The sequence below is a fragment of the Bos grunniens genome, chromosome 16, assembly GCF_055505025.1.
Source record: "Bos grunniens cultivar Pamir isolate PY7600 chromosome 16, Bosgru_T2T1.0, whole genome shotgun sequence".
In the NCBI taxonomy this organism is placed as follows: domain Eukaryota; kingdom Metazoa; phylum Chordata; class Mammalia; order Artiodactyla; family Bovidae; genus Bos; species Bos grunniens.
Window position 1 is genome coordinate 78,173,418 of NC_141180.1, and position 25,110 is coordinate 78,198,527.

General features: G+C 54.6%; 1 protein-coding gene across 4 annotated transcripts in view; it reads right to left on the reverse strand.

Moving 5' to 3' along the window:
* Window positions 1-5,973: 5,973 nt before the first annotated feature.
* Window positions 5,974-25,110, reverse strand: part of MAPKAPK2 (MAPK activated protein kinase 2) — a 46,799-nt gene continuing 27,662 nt past the window's right edge. For 2 of the 4 annotated variants that reach the window (XM_086342822.1, XM_086342820.1), the window contains 9 exons: window positions 11,230-11,369; window positions 10,976-11,040; window positions 10,644-10,723; window positions 10,037-10,163; window positions 9,354-9,429; window positions 8,871-8,995; window positions 8,255-8,340; window positions 8,074-8,154; window positions 5,974-7,568 (listed from right to left, as the gene is read on the reverse strand). In XM_086342822.1, the coding sequence (XP_086198948.1) occupies window positions 7,425-7,568; window positions 8,074-8,154; window positions 8,255-8,340; window positions 8,871-8,995; window positions 9,354-9,429; window positions 10,037-10,163; window positions 10,644-10,723; window positions 10,976-11,040; window positions 11,230-11,369 (924 nt within the window). In that variant the 3' untranslated portion in view covers window positions 5,974-7,424. Of the gene's footprint in view, window positions 7,569-8,073; window positions 8,155-8,254; window positions 8,341-8,870; window positions 8,996-9,353; window positions 9,430-10,036; window positions 10,164-10,643; window positions 10,724-10,966; window positions 11,041-11,229; window positions 11,370-25,110 lie in introns of all 4 variants that reach the window. The other 2 variants (XM_086342819.1, XM_086342821.1) reach the window with 1 other exon arrangement.

Here is a 25,110-nt window from a genome sequence, read left to right on the forward strand (position 1 = left end):
GAGGAAATGACAGTCCACTCCAGTATTCTTGCCTGGAGAATCCCATGGACAGAAGAGCCTGGCAGGTTACAGTCCATACGGTTGCAAAGAGTTGGACACGACTAAAGTGACTTAGCACACACAATTTATTTGAATGACTGGACTTGCTTACGTTAAATTGTTCTTCAGATGCACTCATCCAGCCAGCAAGGACTGGATCCTTGCCATCCTCAGAACCTGGAATAGGAGAAAGAAACTGGATTTCTGGTCTTCCTCTGCCTTGCAGAGTCAGAAAATGGCCTGCCCTCGTCCGGCAGGCTGTGGCTGGGTGGGTGGAGTGAGAGGTCGTGTTAGAATCTCACTATGAGGACCGTTTCCGTAAAAGAGGTTTCTGATCAGAAAAAGAGACAGCTGAGTGCCAGAAAACCCTCGGCCGCTCTGGGTCTTACTACAGAAACCAGACCTCCTGCAGTACAGGCTCCAGTCACAACTAACCAAGGTCTGGTCTCAGAGTTAGATGAGATTGTGATTTCTTTGAAAAGTAAACCTCTGCCTGGTGAATTCAGAACCACAGGCCTCCAAATCAGAGGTTAAGGGCTAAGGGCTGGGAGAACTCAGCTCTTTCTGAACCTTAAGGCCTCACGGCCTCGGGAGGCTCTATTTGAGGAACAAGAGACTAGCAGCTGCCGAAACTGAGGAAGGACCAGGATCACGTTTCACATGGTCCCAGACACCAGTGGCCTGAGCCAGCAACTTGGCCTGGGCTTGGGCCAGAGCCATCCCATCTGAAGGCTCATTTGCATGACCTTTCCAGTACTTTGCATCGCAGGGCCCAGGAACACTCCTTCCCTAGGACCAGAGAGGTCAAGACGAGTATTTGGTCACACAGGACCTGCGGGACAGAAACTGAACTCGGGGCCGGGAGTGGGCGGCGGGGAGGGAAGGACTCAAGAAGGGAGGGGGGAAAGCCAGTCCCAGTATTTCACTTGCAAATCCTGGCAGGGGTGCCGGATAGGGTAGGAAACTTCACTGTCCCTTAGAGCAAGAAAGTTATGCAAATGAATGCATTTGCATGGCAGCCTGCCCCCTAAAAATGACTTATCACATGAAGGTTCCCTGCTCTCAGGGGCAGTCACTCCCCCCCGAGTCCCACCTGAGATCCTGCAGGCTGGACAGACAAGACTTTCTGATTACCGGCTCTGACTTCCCTTCAGCGCAATCATTATTCCCTCCAAGGGGTGGATGGACATAAGGTAGACCCAGGCCTGAGATGCTGGTGTGTGCAAAATAAAAAGTATGGAAGCTTAGGTACATTAAACTGTGTATTTGTTACAAGGAAGCTCCTAAGAGCTTCAGGTTTAACATATCTGAAGCCCATGGTGTAGGGACCATGGTAAACAGGAATCAGAAAGACCTGCAAAGAACTCTAGATTTTCAGGGACACTCAGAGGGGCTTCCCAGGTCGTGCTAGTGGGTAAAGACCCACTTGCCAATGCAGGGGAAGACATAAGAGATGTGGGTTTGATCCCTGAGTCAGGAAAATTCCCTGGAGAAGGAAATGGCTACCTACTTCAGTATTCTTGCCTGGAGAATCCCATGGATAGAGGAGCCTGGTGGGCTACAACCCCCGGGGTTGAGGCGCAGTTCAGCCAAACAACAAACGATGAGGGTGAAGAGAGGGAAGGGGGTGGGGCAAGATGGGGGATTAAGAGACACAAACTACTAAGTATAAAATACATCAGCGATACGTTGTACAGCACAGGGAACACAACCGACGTTACGAAACTTAGATGGAGTATAACATTTAACAAGAACTGTACATCACTGCGCTGTACACCTGAAACATATGATACTGTAAATCAAGTATATCGCAGTTTTTAAAGAAATATGTGGGGAAATCCTGTCAGGCTATGTTCCCAAATTTGGGTTTGGGGGAAACAAACACGATGAGGGAGGGGAATCCAGGTTGAAGGGACTGAGAAAACACCGAGGACGCCCCACTGCCGGGGCTGCCAGGTTTTCAATGGCCAACGGTCCAGCTGCAGTGCTGAGCAGACCAAAGGCCAGAGGGGGGATCCCAGACTCAGGGAGAGGAAGAGCGGACCCTGACGCTGCAGAAACTAGAGCAGAAACCTGACGGGAACACCTCCACCGCGCCGACCGTAACTCGGAGTCTCTGCAGGCGCAGCGCTCCCCTCCCCACCACGTCCGGGGCTGTTGACCTGGCCAGAGCGTCGAGCCTCCGGGCCCGCTGACCCTCCCGCCCCAGCACGGTTCCACGCCCCCCTCCTCCAGGCTGAGCCCCAGGAGGGCTGGAGCTGCATCAGAGCGTGACCCTGCTGCTCCTGGAAGGAGTCTCCGCAGAGAGGTTCCGACTCTCTGAAGGGCGGCCAGTCCGGGGGGGGGCCACCCCTGCACCTGGTCAATGCTCCCCCCTCCTGAAGCCCAGGCTCGGCCACATTGCATGCTCACGCATCTGGGTCAGGGAGGGCCAACACTGTCCGCCCCCAGCGAGGCACACACGGAGGGCTTCACCCAACAGAGGAGGGCGGTCCAGGATCTTCTGACCTCACTCATCCCGCCAGTCTCAAAACCTCTGAGGCCCACAGAGACCACCTGGGCTGGGACTGCACCCCCTCACTGGGGCAGTCTTGACTGAATCAATTCAGACCACAACGTTTATGCGTCCGGGACTCCAGATGCAGAGAAAGGAAAGACAAGGTCTCTGAGAGTCGCACGCAGATTTTGTATCTCAAAGACTGGCAATCGGGCAGACACTGGGTCTTACACTTGGTTTTTGCACTAAAGCAGAGTGCAGGTAGAAATGCCTGGGCGTTCATTTGGTGACTTAGTATGCTGGGTCTGACTGAGTGCAGGGAAAGGAAGACAAATTCACTGAAAAGGCCCCACCGGAGCCTGGGGTCCCTTCCAAAGAACGACTACTCCCCAGCTCGGCCAGTCTCCCTCTTGCGGGGTGGGCACTGCATGTGGGCTTCAAGAGACAGAGCCTGGAAGGGGCTGTATCCACAGGGCTGAGGGCACGTGCACGCTCAGTCGCGTCAGACTCTTTGCGACCCTATGGGCTGTAGTCTGCCGGGCTCCTCGGTCTATGGGATTTCCCAGGCAAGAATACAGGTGTGGGTTGCCATTTCTTCCTCCAAGGTATCTTCTTGACCTAGGGATCGAACCTGTGTCTACAGCATTACAAGCGGATTCTTGACCGCTGAGCCACTAAAGGAAGTCTGAGGGTTACAGAGGCCGCCCCCCTAAGCCACCTCCCGCCGCCTGGAGAAGGCCCGGCAGGTTTGCGGGAGACAGCTACTTTCCCCGGCCTCACCAGCTCCACCCTTGTCCCTTGAAGAGCTGTTTCCTTCACACTTTGAGCAGCCTGGGACCTGCTCTGCCCACCAGCTCTACCCACCCGTCACTCACAGACCTCCGCATTTCCTGTCTCCAACCCCCTCAGAGGAAAACCCCACATTTTCTGTTATTGTTTACCAACCCAGAGGCCTCAAGCGGAGCAGGAATGTGGTTTCAGCCTAGACCACAGTCCCAGCTTCAAACCTGGGTTTTCCTGAGCCCTCCCGGGAGGGCAGCCCACCAGAGGGCGGGACACAGATGTGAGCAAAGTCACTCAGCCCGACGTGACGTCCCAGTCCACCGTCTCACGGCACTCAACACCCCCAAGGCCGAGGACAGCCACCGCCATTCCACAGAAACGGAAATGTGCCCAGTGGAGAGGAAGCCCGCTGTCTCCCTGCCTGACCCCTCTTTTCCCTTCCTTATCTTTGGTGGGTTTTTTTAAGAAGCTCTAAACTTGGAAGCAGGAGATCCAAATCAGATCGACCTCTGCTTAGTCATGAGGCCTTGGGAGAGTCATTTCACTTCTCTGAGGCTGAGTTTTCTTCATTTTACTTCTCTGAGGTCAGCGGGAGGCTAGACCGCCTCCCCCGGAGGCCTTTTATGACGGTGAAGAGACCTGGGGGATTGCCCAGTGCAGCACGGGCCTTCCCGGTGCCCACGAGTGTCTGCAGGCCTTCCCTACCTCTCACACCACTCGAGGGTGTTCGAGGATCACATCCTATCTTGCTTCCTCCAACCCTGCAGCCAGCATCTGCCTTTAGGTACAAAAGTTTCCCCGCCACCCCACCCGGGAGTTTAGCAGAAGGAGGTAAAGCACTTCCCAGAGGCAGAGAATTACAGGCTGATGCCAGCGTGGACCATCAGGGGCTTGGAGAGGGTAGACAGATGTGGTAAGACCGTTCTCATCAAGCCAGGCCCCTCCTGTCCTTCACCCTAGCCACCCTTCCCGAATGCCAGGTCCAATCTGTGAAACGGGCTGGCCCGGGTGGAGGAGGAAGCAGAACGCGGAGCCAACGTGTGGGGCAGGTGGCATGACACGGGCCTCGGGGACGGGGCAGCGGCCCCTCAACACTCACAGCCAACCCCGGGGCCTGGGAACACACCGCCTCACAGCAAAGGGACTCTGCTGGTGGGACTGAGGTGAAGGGCCACCGCAGTGTCTGCGAAGGCCCCCTCTGACCACACAGGTCCTTCAAAGCAGAGGCTCCTTCCTGGCAAGACCAGAGAGACGTGACGTTGTCGGCCTTGAAGACGGAGGAAGAGAGCCTCAAGCCAAGAAATGGAGGTGTCTCTGGAAGTTGCAAAGGCCTCAGGGGGAAATGCAACCCGGCCAGCCCTGTGTTGATCTCAGACTGGGGGACCATCGGACTCCTGACCTCAGAAGTCTAACAATTAAACGTGTGCTATTTTAAGCCACAGAATGTATTAGAGCAGCAACAGGAAACTAACACAGCCTCCAAAGAGAGCAGAGCACTGGGAAACACCCCCCTGCACCCCAATTCCTGCCCCATCACCCCTTATTCCCTCTTTCCCCGGGTTCTTATCACCTCTGATACCCACCTTAAGCGCAGACATGACTGGACTTTTCTGACAGAAAAACTTCCCGCTGGCTCATTTGAGCAGTGGTTTCTAGAGACATGGGTTGAGCTTCAAGGCAGGAGCCAACCACACTCAGAATTTGTGAGGGGTAGGTTGTGGGGGCCTTGTCTCTGCCACAAGGCTGGGCAGGGGAGACGGGACCCCACTGATGACAGGGTGAGCAGGCCTCTCTCCTCCAGGCAGGAGGAGGTCTTGGGACAAGAACACCCTAGGCCTTGCACCGAGTTCTAGTCCAAACACACTAGCAGGGGGACCCCCAGTGCATCCCTTCACTCTCATCACTTTTCTCACTCATAAAATGGGGATAACCATCCTGGCCTGCCTGTCTCCCTGACAGCTCTGAGGATCATGTGAGAAAACGCAAGTAAACTCATCAACAGCTCCTTTTCCATCTGACTGGGCGGGAGAGCAGTGAGGTCAATAAACCAATTTCTTCCTTAGGCGCTGCCACAAGTCAATTCACCATGCGATCTCAAATATCCCAGGCCTTCGCCTTCACATCTGCAGACTGAATGCTCACAGGAGCGCTGAGGCCTCTTCCAGCTGATGGTTTGTTTTCTGCCTTCTGGCTGGCCGCTGGCACCCCCTACTGGAGCTTGCAGGAACACCTGCTCCTCGACACTCCCCCAGGATTTGGACCAATTCACCACCACCACCTTCTTCACAGTCCCCGTGCCAGCCCTAACCCTAACCCTGACCCTGACCCCGACCCCGACCCCAACCCCCGGCTGAGAGTGTCTGCGTCCGGCCGTGGCTAAACAGGTCTAAGACTGGGCTGGGAAGCGGCTGGGCTCCTGATTCAGTAACTGGCAAAGCGCGCGGGGTCCCCCACTGCAGGGCCCATGCCCAGGCCAGAGACATCCCCCAGGCCCCCGACAGGGCGGGGGCTGGCTCCCTTGGGCCGGGGGCTCGCCTCTCCCCCAGGATACCCCGACTCTGCCCTCCCCACACACGGAACCCCTCACCACGCGTGGGAAGACAAGAGGTGGGGGGCGTCAAGGGGCTGAACCTCAAGAAGGAAGAGAGAAAGCCTTTCAACTATTAAATCTGTTTAGTAAAGACAATTTTGCTCATACAAAACGACAAGAGTTCACAACAGTCTGAGAGCTGGGCGCCGTCAGAGGCGGGGAGGCGCTGCGGGCATCAGAGCCCTGCCCTCGCACCCCGAGAAGGCCCCGGGCACCCCCAGCCCTGCCTGAGGGAGATGAGAGCTGAAGCATCACCGCCCCCTGCCCCAGGGACCGCGGCGAGGGGCCCTCCCCACAGTGCTCAGGTTAACACGAGGCCTCCCCACCCCACACTGGCCTGGATATGTCGCTGAGTTGTTTGGGGCGGGGGGCGGGGAGCGGCTGGTGGGAGAGGGGCAGAGTCTGGACATCTTTGGTGCAAAGCCTCCCCCACCCACCCACTAGGCCGCGCCACGGACACTTGCAGAGGCCACAGGGGTGCCGCGCTTGCCCCCAAGGGGCTGCGGACCGACACCCTGGAGCCCGTGAGGCACTCGTAAGGCAGGCTCACCCACGTGGGCTGAGGGCAGGCGTGCTGCAAAACGGCTGCAGACATGAGAGAACAAACACCAGCAGGTTAAGAACGGCAGGAAGGGGGCGCAGAGGCCTGACTCGGCAGCTCGGTGCCTGGGCGGAGGCCTAGGACCGGCACGAACGGGGCGGAGGGTTCCAAGCGGAGCTTCCGTCTTCCTGGCGCTGCACCAGTGCTCCGCGCGCCCGCGCCTGTGCCGGGAGCAACCCATACAGGCGGGGTGGGCGGCCTGGCGTGGGGCCAGACAGGCTCCCAGGCACTTGGGCAGGCCCAGCGCGGGCAGGGTGGGCCCGGGGTGGGGTGGGAGTGGGGGAAACAGTTCTGAGCGCGGCAGGGGCCCCTCACGTGCACAAGCACTGAGCCGGGTGTGGGCACGCGCACGCACACACACACTCACTCCTATCCCTCTGGCACACCAGGGACATCCAAGGACTCAGCAGAGGCTCTGGGCCCCGGGCCCCACGGTCTGCAGCTCCTGGCAGGCCTCAGCCAGTGGGGACCTGGGGCCGTAGTGGGGAGGTCAGGCGGCCAGCGGGGCAACACAGGGACGCCCCTCGAGAGGGTTCCACAGACACCCTGGGACACACCCCCAAACCCTTGCAGTCTCCAGACAGGACGAGGCTTGGGGGACATGGGCGGGAGTGAGGGCAAGAACGATAAAAGAAGGTTTGTAAAAATTCTAAGTCAAATTACTGATAAAATTGCCAAATGAGCACAGTGTCGAGGGCACGGTGCTCCCTCTCCCTGGGGCCCCAGCCTCCCGGGCGCCCCCTCTCAGGCAGGTGGCCAGAACCGAAGGCAGAACACAGCCTCTGAAGAGGTCCCAGCCCCACGTGGCGGAGGAGGAGGGGAAGCGGGAGGAGGCGACTCTGGGTCTCTCTGTTTAAAAAATCCAGCCGGGTTGAGAGTTATTGCTTGTCCTCCAGTGGAGCGGCTGGCCCAGCTCAGTGAGCAAGGGCCGCGGCCTCCAGGGCCCGGGCTTTCTTCCGCCTCTTCAGAAGCAGAGGGTTGGACGCGTCTTCAATCTTTTTTATCTTGATCTGCTCGTAGTCGACCCGCATTGTGGCCAAGGCACTGGTCATCTCCTCCTGGGGGTGGTGACCAGGAGAGACGTCAGAGACCACAGATGGAGCGGGCAAGGAAGGGGTGACGTGTGGGAGTGGAGACAGAGGGCAAGCCGGCCAGAGAGCCTACGGCCAGCTCAGCAGAGCCCCGCTAAGGGCCCGGAGACCCCCAGCAAGCCTTGGGGAGCAAAGAGCACCGACTAGGAGCCAGGAGACCTGGTCTCATGTTTGCTCCAGCCAGTCATTAGCTGCGTGACCGTGAACAGGGCACCCACCCAGGCCTCAATTTCCTCATCTGCAAAGTGAGGAGACTTTGCAGAGGACCTCTCAGGCCCTTTCAGAGGCAGAGTGTAACGGCTGGCAGGAAACAGCCACAGCCAACTTTAGACTGACGCAGAAGCCTCTGCTCACAGCCAGGTCGGGGAAGCGGCTCAGAGTCGCTGTGGTACCAGACGACCCAGGGTGAGAGGATGCAGAGCCAGCCGCCTCCCTGAGCACCGCCGAGCCCCCCGGCCAGGCGCCCCCTCACCTTGACGTCCTCCCACCTCTCCTTGTCCTCCTTCAGGACCCGGCTGGTGTGCAGTGGGGTTTGAGGGACCTTCGTCGATTGCTGGGGGCAGAGAAAAGGGTCCGAGTGAAGACCTGGAGCGGGGTGGGGTCCGCAGGGACCGGCCCCGTGGACCCAGGTACCTCCAGCCCACCGGGCTCACCATGATCCAGGGGTGGTTCATGAACTCGGTGATGGTCATCCTCTGGGTGGGCTCGGTCTTCAGCAGGTTCCGGATGAGCATCTTCACTGCGGGAGGAAAGCAGGATGCCCACAGGGGACAGAGACAGCGCAGGGGCCACCCTCCCCTCCCGCTCCTTCCCAGTTTTGAAGGAGAAGCCAGACTTATAGGGGGTGTGGACACAGACCACCCAAGATGCTTGGCCCTGAGGACCATTACAGACAGCTCCACCATCGGACGGCCAGGCACGTCCCAAGCCCTGGCCCTGCTGGGCCCTTCACACAGACCAGGTGTGGGCTGGGTGAAGACCCACAGCCACATCACTGATAGGAGATCATCCCTACACACACACCACAGACACAGACACAGACACAGGCAGGACATACCCAGGAGGTGCGGACTCGGTGAAGACCCACAGTCACGTCACTGATGGGAGATCACACAGACACACACACAGACACACACACACAGACACACACACACACACACACAGACACACACACACACAGACACACACACACACAGACACAGACACACACAGACACACACACACACAGACACAGACACACACACACACACAGACACACGGGCTCTTTACCTTCCTCTGATACTTCTGACCATTCTGGGTTGGGGAATTCATACTGGCCCATTCGGATGCGACTCTTCATGCCCGGAGAGATGGCAAGGCCATGGTTGGAATAGAAGGGGGGGTACCCACACAGCCTGAGCCGAGAGGAAGCAGGAAGAGAGGAACAGAGCTTATGTTATTTAGGTCCCGCACCAGGACTTATTGCAAAGTTCACAGAGAAACTGGGACTCACTGATTCAGGTACAAAGTCAGGGACAGGGCCCAGGAATCCAACATACTGAGTATCTAAACCACACATCTTCCTGCCCGTTAGCCAATCCGTAGCATTGAGCTGTCAGAGTCCACTCAACACTCAGAGGGGACACGAAGGACCCCCAGGGCACCCCCATCCAGAAAGGGACGCTAACCGTGGCCTCTTCCTCTCACCCCAGAGGTAGAGGCTTCCATCCACGCCTGCCCAGCCCTCGTCCCCAGGCCCCTCCCCACACTCACAGGATGTACATGATGACACCCAAGGACCACATGTCACAGGACTTGTCGTACTTCTCTGGGCCCAGCACCTCTGGAGCTGTAAACAAAGACGAAGGCAGTGGAACTGGTCCTCAGAACACCAGGAGCCACCCAGGCCCTCTGTGGGTGGTGTGCCCACCCGACCCTTCAGCCCATCACGACGGGACCGCAGCTAGGCCTGCCTGGAAGGGGGACAGTCGTAGCCCAGGCCCAGGGCTGGGTAAAGGAGACCTGAAGACCCTCCTTGGGGGGAGCCCAAGGGCCAGAATCTCAAGATAAAGCAAGTCTTGAACTGCAAGAGCCTTTCAGACTGCCTTTTAGTTTGACAAACCCATTTTGAGAGTTTCCTCTGTGCAGTTGGCTGGGGGTCCTGGACCAGAAGCACATCCCTGACCCCCCTGGGGGTCTGACGGGAACAAGAGCTCTTCTCAGTGAAGTGCACACGTGCACAAACTTCCACCCGTAACCTCACGCACCTAACTTCCCATGCCACTTCAGGCCCGCGAGATCTGCTAAGCCTACTTCAGGTCAGGTCACATCAGAACTGGGCTACAAAGGGCCGGCAGACACAATTCTCCTGGGCCCTGGGGCCCTGAGACCAGCAAGAGGAGGCTCTGGGAGAAGCTCCGGGCAAAGACGGGCTCCCAGGCTTTCTCCAAACTTACCCACGTAGTATGGCGTGTAACAAGGAGTGGTCAGAGAGTTGTGACTGGTGGTTTCCTTGGCAAAGCCAAAATCAGTGAGTTTGAGAATGGCATTGGGCCTTTTGGAGGTGTATAAAAGGTTCTCGGGCTAGAGAGAGAGAGAGACAAGGAGTATCTCTGCTGAACCTGTGAGCGGCCGTCAGAAACCTGCAGGGGAACGATTCCTCCCTTTCTTCCCACCCCCATTCAGCAACTGTCTGTCTGGCCCCTATGATCTGCACACCATCAGGACCCTCAGCCCCTGACCCCCCAGGGCTCACGGCAGGCGTGGGAGTAAAACACTGACGCAGAGACAGAGCGAGCACCACAGGGACACAGACCAAAGGTGGGGCTGTGGGGGGTGACTGAGGAGCACAGGCTCAGAAGGCTTCCCGGCCGGGAGCGGGATTTGCCCAGAGGGCAGGGCCTGCGGGGCAGAGAGGCGCTCTGCCCACTCTGCCACGGGACCCAGGCCACGGGGACACAGGACGACCCTGGGGACCTTTTCGAGGGCCACCGTGGCCCTGACCCCCACGGCCTCTAGGCCCCCTGCGTTGGGGGCTGGGCGGGCAGTACAAACAGCTGGTACCTTGACATCCCGATGGGCGATGTTGATTGAGTGCAAATACTGGATGGCCTCGCCAATGCTCTTCATGATCTCTGAGGCCTCTGCAGAGGAGACGGGAGCAGGGAGACAGAAACCAAGTCACAAGATGTTTCCTTAGGTTTGAAAAGCTGAGGCAAGAGCCCTCCCAGGAAGCCTAAGACCCCCAATGCCCCCACCCACCCCAGAAGGCGAGGGGCAGGAGCGGGCAGAGCCCCAGCAGCAGGTGGGCGGCGGGCCTGAGCACCTCCCGGGAACAGGCCCCTGGAGCCCCGCTGCCCCGACGCCGGGCTGGGCCCGCGACAGACCCTTTCTACCTCTTTCCGTGAAGGCCTGGTCTCCTCGGTCCTGGATTCGACTGAACAGTTCTCCGCCATCCAAACTGAAACAAAGCCACAGTGAGACCCGGGCCATGACATCACACTAGCGCGCCCGCCACCGCCCCCCAAGAGGAACGAGGCGCTTGCATGCTGAGTTTCAGCGTCCCCAGCCGGCAGTCCTGGGAAGGAAAGGGGCCCGGGCTGGGAGCAGGGTCAGGCTGGGCCGGGAACCAGAGGGAAGGGCTGCTCACCACTCCATGACGATCAGCAGGCACTTCCGCCCCGCGTACAGGTTCTCGTACACGTCCACGATGCGCACGATGTGCGGGCACTGCGAGGCACGCCAGTGCAGCTCCACCTCGCGGCGGGCCTTGGGGCAGTCCTGCAGCATCTGCAAGCCAGACCTCCTGAGGGAGCGCGGGGGCTGCCCCGCCTGCACCTCCCCTGGCCCGGCCTGTGTGCCCGCCACCAAACACCCCCACATCCGCACCCTGCCCGCCCCACCCATCAGCCCCATCCACCCCCACCCCGGCCCATCAAGTCCCCTGCCCCAGCCAATCGACGCCCCGCCCCAGTCCATCAACGCCCCACCCCAGACCATCCACCCCCAGCCCCAGCCCATCCACCCCTGACCCCCGACCCCCGGCCCTGGCCCATCTGCCCCGCCCCGGCCCATCCACCCCCCAACCCGGCCCAGCACCCGCCCTCTTGTCACAGCCCCACACCCCCTCCCAAGCCTGACTTGGGGCTCTGCAGCTCTCTTATCTGCTCTAAAAGAAACTTCAGGATGACCCCTTGTGAGGTCTCTACAGCTGACCGGAGACCACCCTTGACCACGCAGGGAAAGATGGTTGGGCCTCTCCCCAGCTAAGGGCATGAAGTCTACTCCAAAAGGCAGGCAGGGCTGAGCACTGGGAGGCAGAGAGTACAGGACGCCCGGGTGGGAAGACAGACTGAGGAAAATCCAGACAACCGTGGAAAGGGACCTAGAGAAGGGAGCCTCCAGATCTGTTAGGAAAGGAAGCTCTAAGATCCCTAAACCCAGCACACCCAATCCACAGCCATATCCTTTCAACAGCAGACAGCCTCAGGAGCCAGCCAGTGTGATCTAACCCCTGGTTCTTAATAGATCCCCAACCTGGAGCAAGTCACTTAACATGAGCCTTGTTCCCAACCCCTCTTCTTTCAGGGACCAGATGGGCAAGGTGTTAAAGGAGCCTGGCTTCCTTACCTGCGTCAAAGACCGAGACTTGACTAGTCTAAGCCGGTTTCATTAATCCCAAGCGTTTTACTAAGACCCAACACTGGTCAGGTAGCACTCTGCAGGAAATCTGAGGAGCGGCCTCTTGAAAGGAGCAGAGCAGGCAGCATGTCTCCCGCGCGTGGCACCTGGTGCCAGGGCAGTCACTCTGGTACCAGGGGGTACCTTGCAGTGGGGGTGACACAGCGGAGCACTGAGACACCTGCTGGGAAGTGCATGAGTCTTGCTGAGGAAGATCAGATGGCCAGAGAGGAGCCAGACTACACAGGAAGGGGAAAGGCAGACCAGGTACTGACAACAGTAAAGCTAACATTTAGGCTGTGGTCTGTGACATGCTGGGCTTTGCCTAACTGTACAACAGCTGCCCATTTTACAGGCTGAGGAAACTGAGGCTCACAGGAGCAACGTGTCCCAGGCTCATTTCCTGGGGGAAGCCAGGGCTGGAATCCAGGCCATGTAGATTCCGAAGCCTTAACCTTTTCCACGATACCATGCAACTTTTAGAGGAGGAGTGGAAGCCAAGACTTGTTAGTCTTAGATCACCAAAAGCAAACTGGCTTCAGAGACACAACCCCCAACAGGTGCCCAGATAATTCAGTCTCCTAGGGAGCAGTCACCATGGGGTCACACTGCCACCTGGTGGCAGTCTAGGGACATTGCACAGATCCTGAGTTTTGCTCCCTTCAACTTCGTTCATTGAAAAAGGTTCTTTTCCCTTCCCACACACTATGAAAAGCAGGAAGAGACTCTGGATAATCTCATTTGCAAGTATTTCAATTCAACAAGCATTTACAGAGCTCCTCCTATGGACCACACATTGTGCTAGACGTCAAAACCAAAACCAAGAGTCCCACTCTGAAAGAGACAGTTGGATGCCATCAATGGACATGAGTCTGAGCAACTTCCGGGAGATGGTGAAGGACAGGGAAGCCTGATGGGCCGCAGTCCATGAGGCCGCAAAGAGTCAGACACGACTGAGCAACAGAACAACCTGAAAGAACTCAAACTGGGGGAAGGGGCGTGAGCGAAGGTCGCCACACAGAAAATGCTTATAACCCAGTGAGAAGCTGCTGTGAGACTGCTAAATTCAAAGAGTTGTTCAAGAGAAAGCGTTCTCAGGGCAACCCAAAAAGAAAGACCTCTATCGCCCTCTACAGGCACACAGTGCTGAAGCCCAAGCTGTCACAGGCACTCAGAGGCAACAGGAGCTCAAGGACCTGCAGTTAGGAGAGACTTGGGCCTGGGTCTGAAATCTGTCCATTTCTAGTTGCACAGCCTTGGAGAGACCGTCACCTTTTGAGCCTGCTCCACATCTGCAAGTCAGGGGCTAGAATATCTGCCTCCCTCCCTCACAGAGCCACTGCAAGCTTCTAATGAAAGAACCTCTGAGCACGCTTTGTTATCAGAAAGGCGCTCACCTCTGCAAGCCATCAGCGTAACTGCCACAGCACAGGGGCCGTCTCCATCACCTCTGAGTGAGGCTGGAACACGCTGATATAACCGACAAACCCTGATGTTACAAGTCACCAGCAAGACCATAGGCTGGGTTTGTGTCTGCAGCCCCATGACCACCGCCTAGAAACCAGCTCTGCTCAAACTTTCCACAGCTGTGCTAAGTGAGCACGCTGCTGCTGCTGCCAAGTCGCTTCAGTCATGTCCAACTCTGTGCGACCCCAGAGACAGCAGCCCACCAGGCTCCTCCGTCCACAGGACTCTCTAGGCAAGAACACTGAAGTGGGTTGCCATTTCCTTCTCCAAGTGAGCACACACCAAGGCCCAAACCCATGTGCACACCCCTCAGCCCCTCCTAAACTCAGAGTACACAGTGCAGGTTCTGCCTGCTCTCTACCTCAGACACAGCAGCGTGCGGGGCATCAGGCCAAAGAGAATGTGCGGCCGGAAGCCTGGGTTCACATTCCGCCTTCAGATTTGCACACAGTTCACTCTGTAGCTGGCAAGGGAGGTGGAGTGACACAGTACAACAAACCTGGCTTTGCGAATCACGCACAATTTGCATCCCACTTCTGCACTTCTCAGCTTGTCAAAACAAGAAAATTAGAGGAGTACTTTCTAATTCTAAGAGAAGCAGAGTAAGAATCCCCATGAACACCAGTAACTGACATCCAGGGATGTGTCCGACATCCTTGAATGGACATAAAAATCAGCCCACAGTGAAAGCGAGACCTTCAACCCAGTCAGGCTTCCAGGCTGGCTGATGTCACGGGGCAGAGCCGTGAAGAGCCTAAGAGGCTGGGTGGACAGCTGTGGGGCAGCCGCAGAGAGGCAGGCAGAAATGCGCGAATCTGGAGGACTGGGCTGAGCAGAGACGGACAGGGGAGGTGCTGAGCTCTAGCCTGAGGAGCAGGAGCGTCAGGGAGAGAAAACAGGATTTTGGCGCGCTGCCAGGGGCCACCAGCTGAGGAACGCAACAGGCTCGACCAGGAGCCAAGAGAGTCACATGGAAAGGCTTCCACCTCTTCGGCCTGGACAAGGACAGGAGAGGCCAAAAGGCCCAGGACTACAGCCCTGAGGGCCCACGGCTGAGGGAAGGAAGGGTCTTCCCACCAAAAAGCCAGAGGCCCAGAGACAAGGAAGCCTGAGGGGATTATAAAACATTTTAAGCCCATGCTAAGCCTGCAATGGATACTGTGACTTGCCTCGGCCCCCCAGAGTTTGCCTCTGAAATTCCCTCCCCCAGTGGAGAAGGTCCCATGTGCTAAACTGCAATGCAACAGGCAAGGCCACCTGCCTACAGGTGTGCCAGGAGGCAGGACCAGACCAGTGCCCGCTGCCGGGGAGGAACCTCTAGGGTGACAGTGGCAATGAGGGAACTCTCCCGAATTCTGATCCGTTACCACACGATCCAGCGATCCCACTTCTGGGTGTGTACCCAGAAAAACTCCAATTCAAAAAGATGCATGCATCCCAATAGCAGCACTATTTACAACAGCCAAGATAGGAAAGATGTGGTATGTGAATACAATGGAATATTACTCGGCCATAAAAAGGATGAAATAATGCCATCTGTAGCAACATAGATAGACAGATTATCACACTAAGTGAAGCAAAGACAAATATCATATGATATCATCTATATGTAGAATCTAAAAAAAATGATACAAATGAACTTATTTACAAAAGAGAAAAAGACTCACAGACAGAAAACAAATTTATGGTTACCAATGGAGAAAGGGGAAGGGGCGGGATGAATCAGGAATTTGGGATTAACAGATATACACTACTATATATAAAGCAGATAGTCAACAAGGACCTACTGCATAGCCCGGGGAGCCCTACCCAGTATTCTGGGATACACTATGTGAGAAAAGAATCAGAAGGAGTGAGCACACACACACAGCGGAACCCCTGTGCTGCACACCTGAAAGGAACACAACTCTGTGTTATTCCAACTACACTCCAACTCAAAACCTTTAAATCCAAAACAAAAAAACAGAACACTGTTCCATGCCTCTATCTTCGCTGGAATCTGGAGGCAAAAAAGGACAGTCTGCCTCATATCCCCCACCAAATGAGTTTTCCATCATGGGACTGCATGATGACCCGGGGCAGGGCGGGGGGGGGGGGGTGGGGGAGCGGGGGGAGGTGGGGGAGCGGGGGGAGGTGGGGGGGGCGGAGGGGGGTTGGGTGGGCGGGGGCAGCATTCTAAGCCCAGGTGAGCCAGAGAAGCAGAAAGAAACAGAGGCTGGGGTCTGAACACTGCTCACCAGCGGGGCCGATCTGAGGACGACAGGAAGAACAAGCCCCAGTCCCGGGGGATCATCCCTCACAGGCTCTAGCACTCACCAAGCGTGCGAAGATGGGGAAGATTTAATCCCTTTGTGCCTCAGTTTCCTGATCTACTAGTTCAGTCGCTCAGTCGTGTCCAACTCTTTGTGACCCCATGAACTACTGCACACCAGGCCTCCCCGTCCATCACAAACTCTTGGAGTTCACCCAAACTCATGTCCATGTCCAGTCGGTGATGCCATCCAACCATCTCATCCTCTGTCGTCCCTTTCTCCTCCTGCCCTCATTCTTTCCCAGCATCAGGGTCTTTTCAAATGAGTCAGCTCTTAGCATCAGGTGGCCAAAGTATTAAAGTTTCAGCTTCAACATCAGTCCTTCCAATGAACACCAAGGACTGATCTCCTTTAGGACAGACTGGTTGGATCTCCTTGCAGTCCAAGGGACTCTCAAGAGTCTTCTCCAACACCACAGTTCAAAAGCATCAATTCTTCAGCGCTCAGCTTTTCTTTATAGTCCAACTCTCACATCCATACATGACCACAGAAAAAACCATAGCCTTAACAAGACAGACCTTTGTCGGCAAAGTGATGTCTCTCTACTTTCTAATACGCTGTCTAGGCTTATCTCGGAGAAGGCAATGGCACCCCACTCCAGGACTCTTGCCTAGAAAATCCCATGGATGTAGGAGCCTGGTAGGCTTCAGTCCATGGGGTCGCTAAGAGTCGGACACGACTGAGCGACTTCACTTTCGCTTTTCACTTTCATGCATTGGAGAAGGAAGTGCCAACCCACTCCAGTGTTCTTGCCTGGAGAATCCCAGGGACGGGGGAGCCTGGTGGGCTGCCGTCTGTGGGGTCGCACAGAGTCGGACACGACTGAAGCGACTTAGCAGCAGCAGCAGCAGCAGGCTCATCTACTGAACAGGACAGTCACGCGCCCACCTGCACTAAGTGAACTAGCGCGTGCACACCAGTGCCGCTGTTACTGCTCTGCCCCAAACCCCTGCACGAGTCCCACTGGGTCGGGCAGCGGGCACCTCGCTCACATGCGTCTCATTCACGGTGCTGTTGACGGCTCCAGGCGCTGGGACAAGGGTACCCAGAACACCGGAGAAAAGTGGGCTTTGGCATGTTGGCCCCGGGTCTCCCTCTCCCTTCACACCACCCAGACAGCTGGGGGCAGGGAGCACGTGTCCAGAGAGAAGGAAGCCGTCCATCCTCCCCACGACCGACTGAGTGCCCAGAGTGAAGGATGCAAAAGCCTGACTCAGGCACAGAATGCGGTACCCACATTTGGGGCACCCTGGTGAGTAAGACCTTCTCTGCCCTCCCAGCAGAAGGGCGGCACCTCTGCCATGGGCAGGCTCACCCACAAGGAAGGAGGCTACCTGGGCGCTCAGCAGGCCAGAAGAAAGGAGGAGGACTTGGGGAGGAGGGCTGCTGCTGTGGGCTGAGTCCCAGCAAGTGCCTGAGCGCAGAGCTGGTGGCCAGCAAGCAGCAGCCTCTGAGAGCCCAGAGGAGCAGGGAAAGCGGAGCCGTCCACGTCAGCAGGAGCCCGCACACCCAGCCCACGAGGATGCACGCTACTCTCTGAGTGGGAGAACACAGGAGCAGAGCCACTAAGCTCCAGCTCGAGGTCCCTGAGCTGGCTGGTCCCAGCAGCGCTGGGGTCTGAACCCCACTCCCACTGCACCCAGAGCCCTTTCCCCCCCACCCCGAGGAAGGGCAAAGGGCAGAACATCTGCCCAAGGGTATCCACGATTCCGACAGCCACCATCAGGGGCTGAAAACGTACACAAGCCTGAAAGCGCAAAGCAGCTCTGTAACCCTGAAATCCCAGAATGTTAGAATTTTACCCTTTGGCACTAATCATAGGAGCTTTAACACTATATGTATTCTAAGCCTGGCTTACTTTAACTAGAAATGAGTAACAAACTGAATGCCCAGCAACAGGCAACAGAGATGCTTTTTCAGGAGTTTATCTATATGATCTTCAATCATTAAAGTAATGTTTCAGAAGAAGATTTAAGGGGAAATGGATTTCTAAGGGTTTCAGTCACCCCAACACTATCAACAGTAGCACTTTATTCTTCTGTAGCACAAATCTCCATCTGAAGTTTCCTTAAGTCTGTCTGATTGTAAGTGAAAAAGCAAGCGACAGTGAGGTGGATGAACCTATAGCCTGTTATACAGAGTGAAATTAAGTCAGAAAGAGAAAAACAAACACTGTGTATTAATGCATATATATGAAAACTAGAAAAACGGTACCGATGAACCCAACTGAAGGACAGGAATGGAGTCGCAGACAGGAGAGCGGGCCTGTGGCCGCAGACGGAAGGAGAGGGCGGGACGAGTGGAGACGGGGCACTCACGCAGGCACACGGCCATGGGGGAGGCAGCGCTGGCGGGGAGCTGTCAGAGCCTGGGCCCCGTGGTGAGCTCCACAGGGGAGGCAGCGCTGGGGGGCGCTGTCAGACAGCACAGGAGCTCAGCCTGGGCCCCGCCGTGAGCTCCACAGGGGAGGCAGCGCTGGGGGGCACTGTCAGACGGCACAGGGGCTCAGCCTGGGCCCCGCCGTGAGCTCCACGGGGGAAGCGGCGCTGGGGGGCACTGTCAGACGGCACAGGAGCTCAGCCTGGGCCCCGCCGTGAGCTCCACGGGGGAGGCGGCGCTGGCGGGGCACTGTTAGACGGCACAGGGGCTCAGCCTGGGGCTCCATGGTGAGCTGGGGGGGTGGGGGGCTCAGAGGGAGGGGCCGTCTGTGTGCTCACAGCTGATTCACTGTGCTGTACACAGAAACCACCACCACACTGTGGAGCAATGCTCCAGCTAAAAGCCTTAAAATCATCTTCTAAAAAACTTTTTAAGTGTAGTCCTATATGTATATTCCAGTAAGTACAGTCCTGTATGTATATCTGCATACGTATACACGTCTTTGTATATGTATGTATACGTATACATACGTGTGTTTATTTATATTCGTATGTATATGTACACAGATGTATAAATCAGCCTGTATATGTGTATGTATACACACATATATATGGAACGGGAACCACACTCAGTAAAACGTTAATAACAATATATCTGAAAGATACAATAATAGGAGCCTTAATTTTCTTTATTGCATCTTTATTCTTTAAGTGACTCATAATTAGCATGTGTACTTTTTAAAGAGCCAGAGAAGCTCAGCTCTCTGCATCTGACTCGGAGGCTGTCCCTCAAACCTCCGGGCCCAGTGGTCGGGAAACAGCAGATGTGGGCGCCCAGGCAGCTCTGCCAGGGGCTGCGCTCTGGAGTCTTGAGCGGGGCAGTGGCTCGTGACCAGAGGACACCCGCTGCTGCACAGGCCCCCACGGAGAGGAGACGAGCAGACCTGCAGTGCAAGCCACACAACCATGCTCTGCCTGCTCCAGCTCACCCGGCCCCAACTCTCGCCTCCCCAGTGCCGCGGCTGGCAGTGGGGCATCCGTGTCAGGCTGAAAGATCACGGGACCTCTACTCTCATTCAGCCTGAAACCTGGGAAACGGGGCCCCTGCAGCCCTGAACGGCCAACAAGGTCTGAGGAGTCACGAGGCCGCACACTGCCCCGGTACCGTGTGTGACCTCCCTGAAGAGCGGGGTCCCCCCAAGCCCCCCTTCCTGGGTCTGCAGCCATCAAGGGGGCGGGAGACATGCAGCCCTCGCAGCCCCTGACCTCATCTGCCCCGACGGTCATCACCGGACACATGTCACGTGCTGGCGTGGAAGCTGCTGGGACACAACGGAGAACACAGCAACGCAAGCCTGCCCCACGGAGCTTACACTTCGGTGCAGAAAGCACGCGACGAACACATTTTTTGTTTATTTTTAAATTACACATCATGATTTGTGCTATAAAGGACATAAGTTATGTGCTGTCACAGAAGCAGCAGTGCTGCTGAGCAAGAATCTCTGTTTTTCCCCCGATTTCAGAGAGATGAAAGGCTGCAGAGGTGTCTCTTGTCTCTCTTCATCCAGCTCAGCTCAGGACATGAGACAGGAGACATGGTCAAGTATTGGGTGAAATGAAGGTTTTCCTCTACATCTACAGGGGCAGAAAGAGTAGGATCCCGTTCTAGAACCTCCGGCCAGCTCAGAGAGGAGCAACTGATGGACCTCGCCTAGGAAGTGATCGAAACAGAAATCTAATAGCACATTTTTTTCAGTCTTTGAAGGTGAGATAGTCTGTGAAATAAAAGGCACACAGAAGTACATCATCAGGGTCCCACATGTTGGCACACACATTCCCAAACATTTGGTTGGGAAGTAAAAGCGATTTTCCATATTGTTTACTGATTTTCATTAACGTGACAGGAGAAAATCCCAACCCAAAGCAAAGCGAAACTTACAGTGGGGAACCCAGTACCCAAAGCCTTTATAGCCCTGAGCCACTCTGCCCAGGAGGGTGACCTTCCCTGTGGTTCCCGCCTCAGCCTCACTCTCACTCTCCTGGGCAGACAGGAGGACCAGCTTCCAACCAAAAGGCAAGAGACTTACAAGTTATGCTTATAAACGACACACATTTTAAAATATGTGCAACACGTGCTAACCAAAGGTTAACTTAATTCTGGCAAATCAACTGTAAAAGATTAACAATCCAATATAAAACTGGCCAAAGAAAAGAACAAAGAAAGAAAATCAAACGAAAGAAGGTTGCTGCCACTCATTAAGAGAGAAATGTTTATAAAACATAACAATAATTTTACCAGAATGGCAAATTTTCTTTTTTTAATGTTTGACCAAAAACAAAACAAAAGAAGGAATTCTCTGGCAATCCAGTGGTTAGGACTCTGAGCTCCCACTGTGGAGGATGGAGGATCCACTGCTGGTCTGGGAACTAAGATCCTGTAAGCCATCCAACCAAAAAACAAACTCCTGAGCTTATGCAAAGATTCTTGAGGAAAAGGCACCCTCTCATACACACAACAATGGCACCCCACTCCAGTACTCTTGCCTGGAAAATCCCATGGACGGAGGAGCCTGGTGGGCTGCAGTCCATGGGGTCGCTGAGGGTCGGACATGACTGAGCGACTTCACTTTCACTTTTCACTTTCAGGCATTGGAGAAGGAAATGGCAACCCACTCCAGTGTTCTTGCCTGGAGAATCCCAGGGACGGGGGAGCCTGGTGGGCTGCCGTCTGTGGGGTCACACAGAGTCGGACACGACTGAGTGACTTGGCATAACATAGCATACACACAACAGAGACATAAACCAGTATATTTTTGGCTATGTCTATCAAAACTGTAATGTTCAAATCTTAGGCCCAGTACTACTTAGCTAGGAAATCATTCTACAAGTATGTTCCTAAAGCATCTTAATGGCAAAAAAAAATTGCTCATAACCTAAACGTCTACCACTAAGGAACTGATCAGATAGGTGCCACACAGGACAGAGGGGGGCACAGCCTGCTGCAAGGGAGGCAGGGCTGCACTCACCACTGAGAGGGGACTGGGCGTTAATAAACGGGGACGCAGACAAGGACAGGAGGATCCTTTGGCTTTCTTGTTTACGTTCTAATTTTTTTTTTAAATGGAGCTGAATTCACATTACTTAGGTAACTTTTAAAGTATGTTCACAAAAACAAGAAGCAAACACACCAAAAGGTTCATTAGTGGAGGGCATAGGGTCCATCCCTGGTCAGGGAACTAAGATCCTGCAAGCCACTAAACATAAATGGTAGTACTATAGGTAACATTTTCTTTTCTGCCTTTTTTAAATTTCCAAAAATAAAAAAAGTGCTAAATAGAATGTAAAATACACCACTTGGGTGGTGGTTTTGTTTTGATTAAGGCAGAGCGAGACGATATACAGACTCGTGGATGTTTAGCATCTTTCTGGAGGCTAAATTCAGTTCAGTTCATTCAGTTGCTCAGTCGTGTCCGACTCTTTTGGATTCCATGAATCACAGCACGCCAGGCCTCCCTGTCCATCACCAACTCCCGGAGTTCACCCAGACTCACGTCTATTGAGTCAGTGATGCCATCCAGCCATCTCATCCTCTGTCGTCCCCTTCTCCTCCTGCCCCCAATCCCTCCCAGAATCAGAGTCTTTTCAGATGAGTCAACTCTTCGCATGAGGTGGCCAAAGTATTGGACTTTCAGCTTTAGCATCATTCCTTGCAAAGAACACCCAGGGCTGATCTCCTTCAGAATGGACTGGTTGGATCTCCTTGCAGTCCAAGGGACTCTCAAGAGTCTTCTCCAACACCACAGTTCAAAAGCATCAATTCTTCGGCCCTCAGCTTTCTTCACCATCCAACTCTCACATCCATACATGACCACAGGAAAAACCATAGCCTTGACTAGATGGACCTTTGTTGGCAAAGTAATGTCTCTGCTTTTCAATATGCTATCTAGGTTGGTCATAACTTTTCTTCCAAGGAGTAAGCAGTCTTTTAATTTCATGGCTGCAGTCACCATCTGCAGTGATTTTGGAGCCCAGAAAAATAAAGTCTGCCACTGTTTCCACTGTTTCCCCATCTATTTCCCATGAAGTGATGGGACCAGATGCCATGATCTTCGTTTTCGGAATGTGGAGCTTTAAGCCAACTTTTTCACTCTCCACTTTCACTTTTATCAAGAGGCTTTTTAGTTCCTCTTCACTTTCTGCCATACGGATGGTGTCATCTGCATATCTGAGGTTATTGATATTTCTCCCAGCAATCTTGATTCCAGCTTGTACTTCTTCCAGCCCAGCGTTTCTCATGATGTACTCTGCATATAAGTTAAATTACCTCCCCCCCAAAAACACATCCACAGTGTTGACCAAAAGAAGAGCTTATATTTTCTCATCTTTCCCCTTTTACATTTTACATTTTTGTGTATTGTTTGGGTCTCTATCGTCTGCATGTATTTCTTCTTAAAAATTAAGTTTAGGGATTCTCAACAGGTGCGGTATGCTTTGGTCCTCCATTTGACCACCAGCCTGAGTCCCCCCAGAAGCAAGTCCACCTTCTTGTTAGAGCAGCAGCGGAGACGGGGACCCTTCGTTGACCACATCGGGTGGGGGTGGGGGGGCCTGCTGGTACTCAAGAGTACGAGGGAAGCCCAAATGATGAGAAGACCTGCCATCTTCCTGGAGAGTATATAACCCGAAAATGGCTCCCCTGGTGGCTCAGTGGTAAAGAATTCACTTGCCAATACAAGAGACATGGGTTCCATCCTTGGATTTGGAAAATCCCCTGGAAGAGGAAATGGCAAACCACTCCAGTATTCTTGCCTGGACGAACCCATGGACAGAGGAGCTTGGTGGGCTACAGTCCATGGGGTCACAAAAGATTCAAACGTGACTTAGCGACTAAAGAACAACAATAACCCGAATATGACAAAGAGCAGGCTGCGGCCCCAAACCACCACTGCTGAGCACTTCTGACTTATCTGGGAAAAAGGCCTGCACTCAGCGTGGATGTCACCACAAAGGAGTCTCAGGAAGGAACCCAAAAGCCACAGGACACAGATTTCTGCTTCTTCCAGCAGACAGAAAGAGAAAGAAGAATCTTCATGTGTGCCGCACTGACCAGGCATCAGGTGTACTTTATATATAGAAAATACGCTATATTTAAGCCTCCTCACAGGCCTCTGGAAAGCTTCCACTGCTGACTCCATTTACTGGTGTGGCGATGGGCTGGTGAGGCACCTTGCCCCAGGTCACACAGCTAGTGATGACAGCCAGGATCCAACCCCATTCAGACCCCAGCCTCCAGGCCCCTGTCGTCACGACACTCGAGCCTTCGACAAACAAACCCCGGGCTGCGGATACTAGCGCCTGTTCCCAAAGGCCTCCCGTCCCGGCCCGTCTGAGGTCGGCCCCAGCCATCTCTGTGTCCACCAGGCCCCGCTCAGAGCTTGACGCCAAGGAGCTACAACACTCACCGACCAAACGGGGGTCGCGGATCCGGACCGCGCCACCAGCTGTGGCTCACTGCCCAAGACACAGCCTATTTCCCCGGACACAGGCGGATGGGGGCAGGGAGCAAACACACGGGACCAGCCAAGTGTTCTGGAAGCTAAAGTCCGAGTGGTGGGGACAGAAACGCCCTGTTCTTTGTAGTACGTAGGTATGATTTTACGAAATCCAGAGATGGACAAACCATCAAGAGAAAATAAGACGAGCAGAGGTCATGAACAACGCTTCTGGTCCACACGTGGCCCCCATCCATCTAACCCTACGCAGCTAACAAAGCAAATATAAACCTTCAGGTGGAAGCAATAAATGCCGCTCATCTTCATCGTGCTAGTTCAGCAGAATGAGATTCAAGGAAAGTGTGCCCTAACCAACGGATCTGGGGGGACGTGGAGGGAATTGAGAGAGAAAGTAGAAGAGGAGGGTCTTGTAAGACAGCTGGCTGAAGGCAGAACGAAAAAGAACAAGAAGTGGGTACTGTGGTAACATGTGGGGGACTATGGGGTAAGAGACGGAAACTGCTCTTTCCTACACAGTTGATGAAAACGGACCAGATGCAAAACAGAGCTCCAACCACCCTCCATGAGTACCTGGACATCGGAGAGGGAGACGAAGTCCTTTTCTGCTAGAGGCAGGGTCCCTGACACATTCCTATCTTGCCTCACTAAGGCGTTCACCTCTCAAACAGCTGAAGATGCAAGAAGGGAAGTGTAACCTAGAACTCGATTCTAACCAGAAAGCAAAGGCTAGTAAATTACATTAAAAAAAAGAAAGAAAGAAACCTTGATTAGCAAAAACAATAACAACAAGAATACCACATTAGGGGATAACCTGGTCAATCTGGAGTTCAAAGGAGGGAAGAAAAAGCCTGGAGACAAAAACAATTGTTTCGCCTAGACTTCCTGAAAAATCTGAGACAAAGGAACAGTATAAGCAGAGATCCCAACAGGGAATGCAGTTGGAAAGATGAGGCCTGGTCTCCAACAAGTGGATTCTGAGCGTCTAAAGCATGGTAATCCCCAGCTGCCAAAGGCAAGGTCACAGCACAGGGGGCTGAGGAGGTGTCCAAAGACACAAGCAACTGCCCAAACCCAGGACAGGCCCAACGAGAGTGGGATGAGCTCAAATAACAGATGAGCAGGGCTGATGGAAATGCAAGAACTGCTTGAAATAAGTCTTAAACGTACACGTGAAACTGGA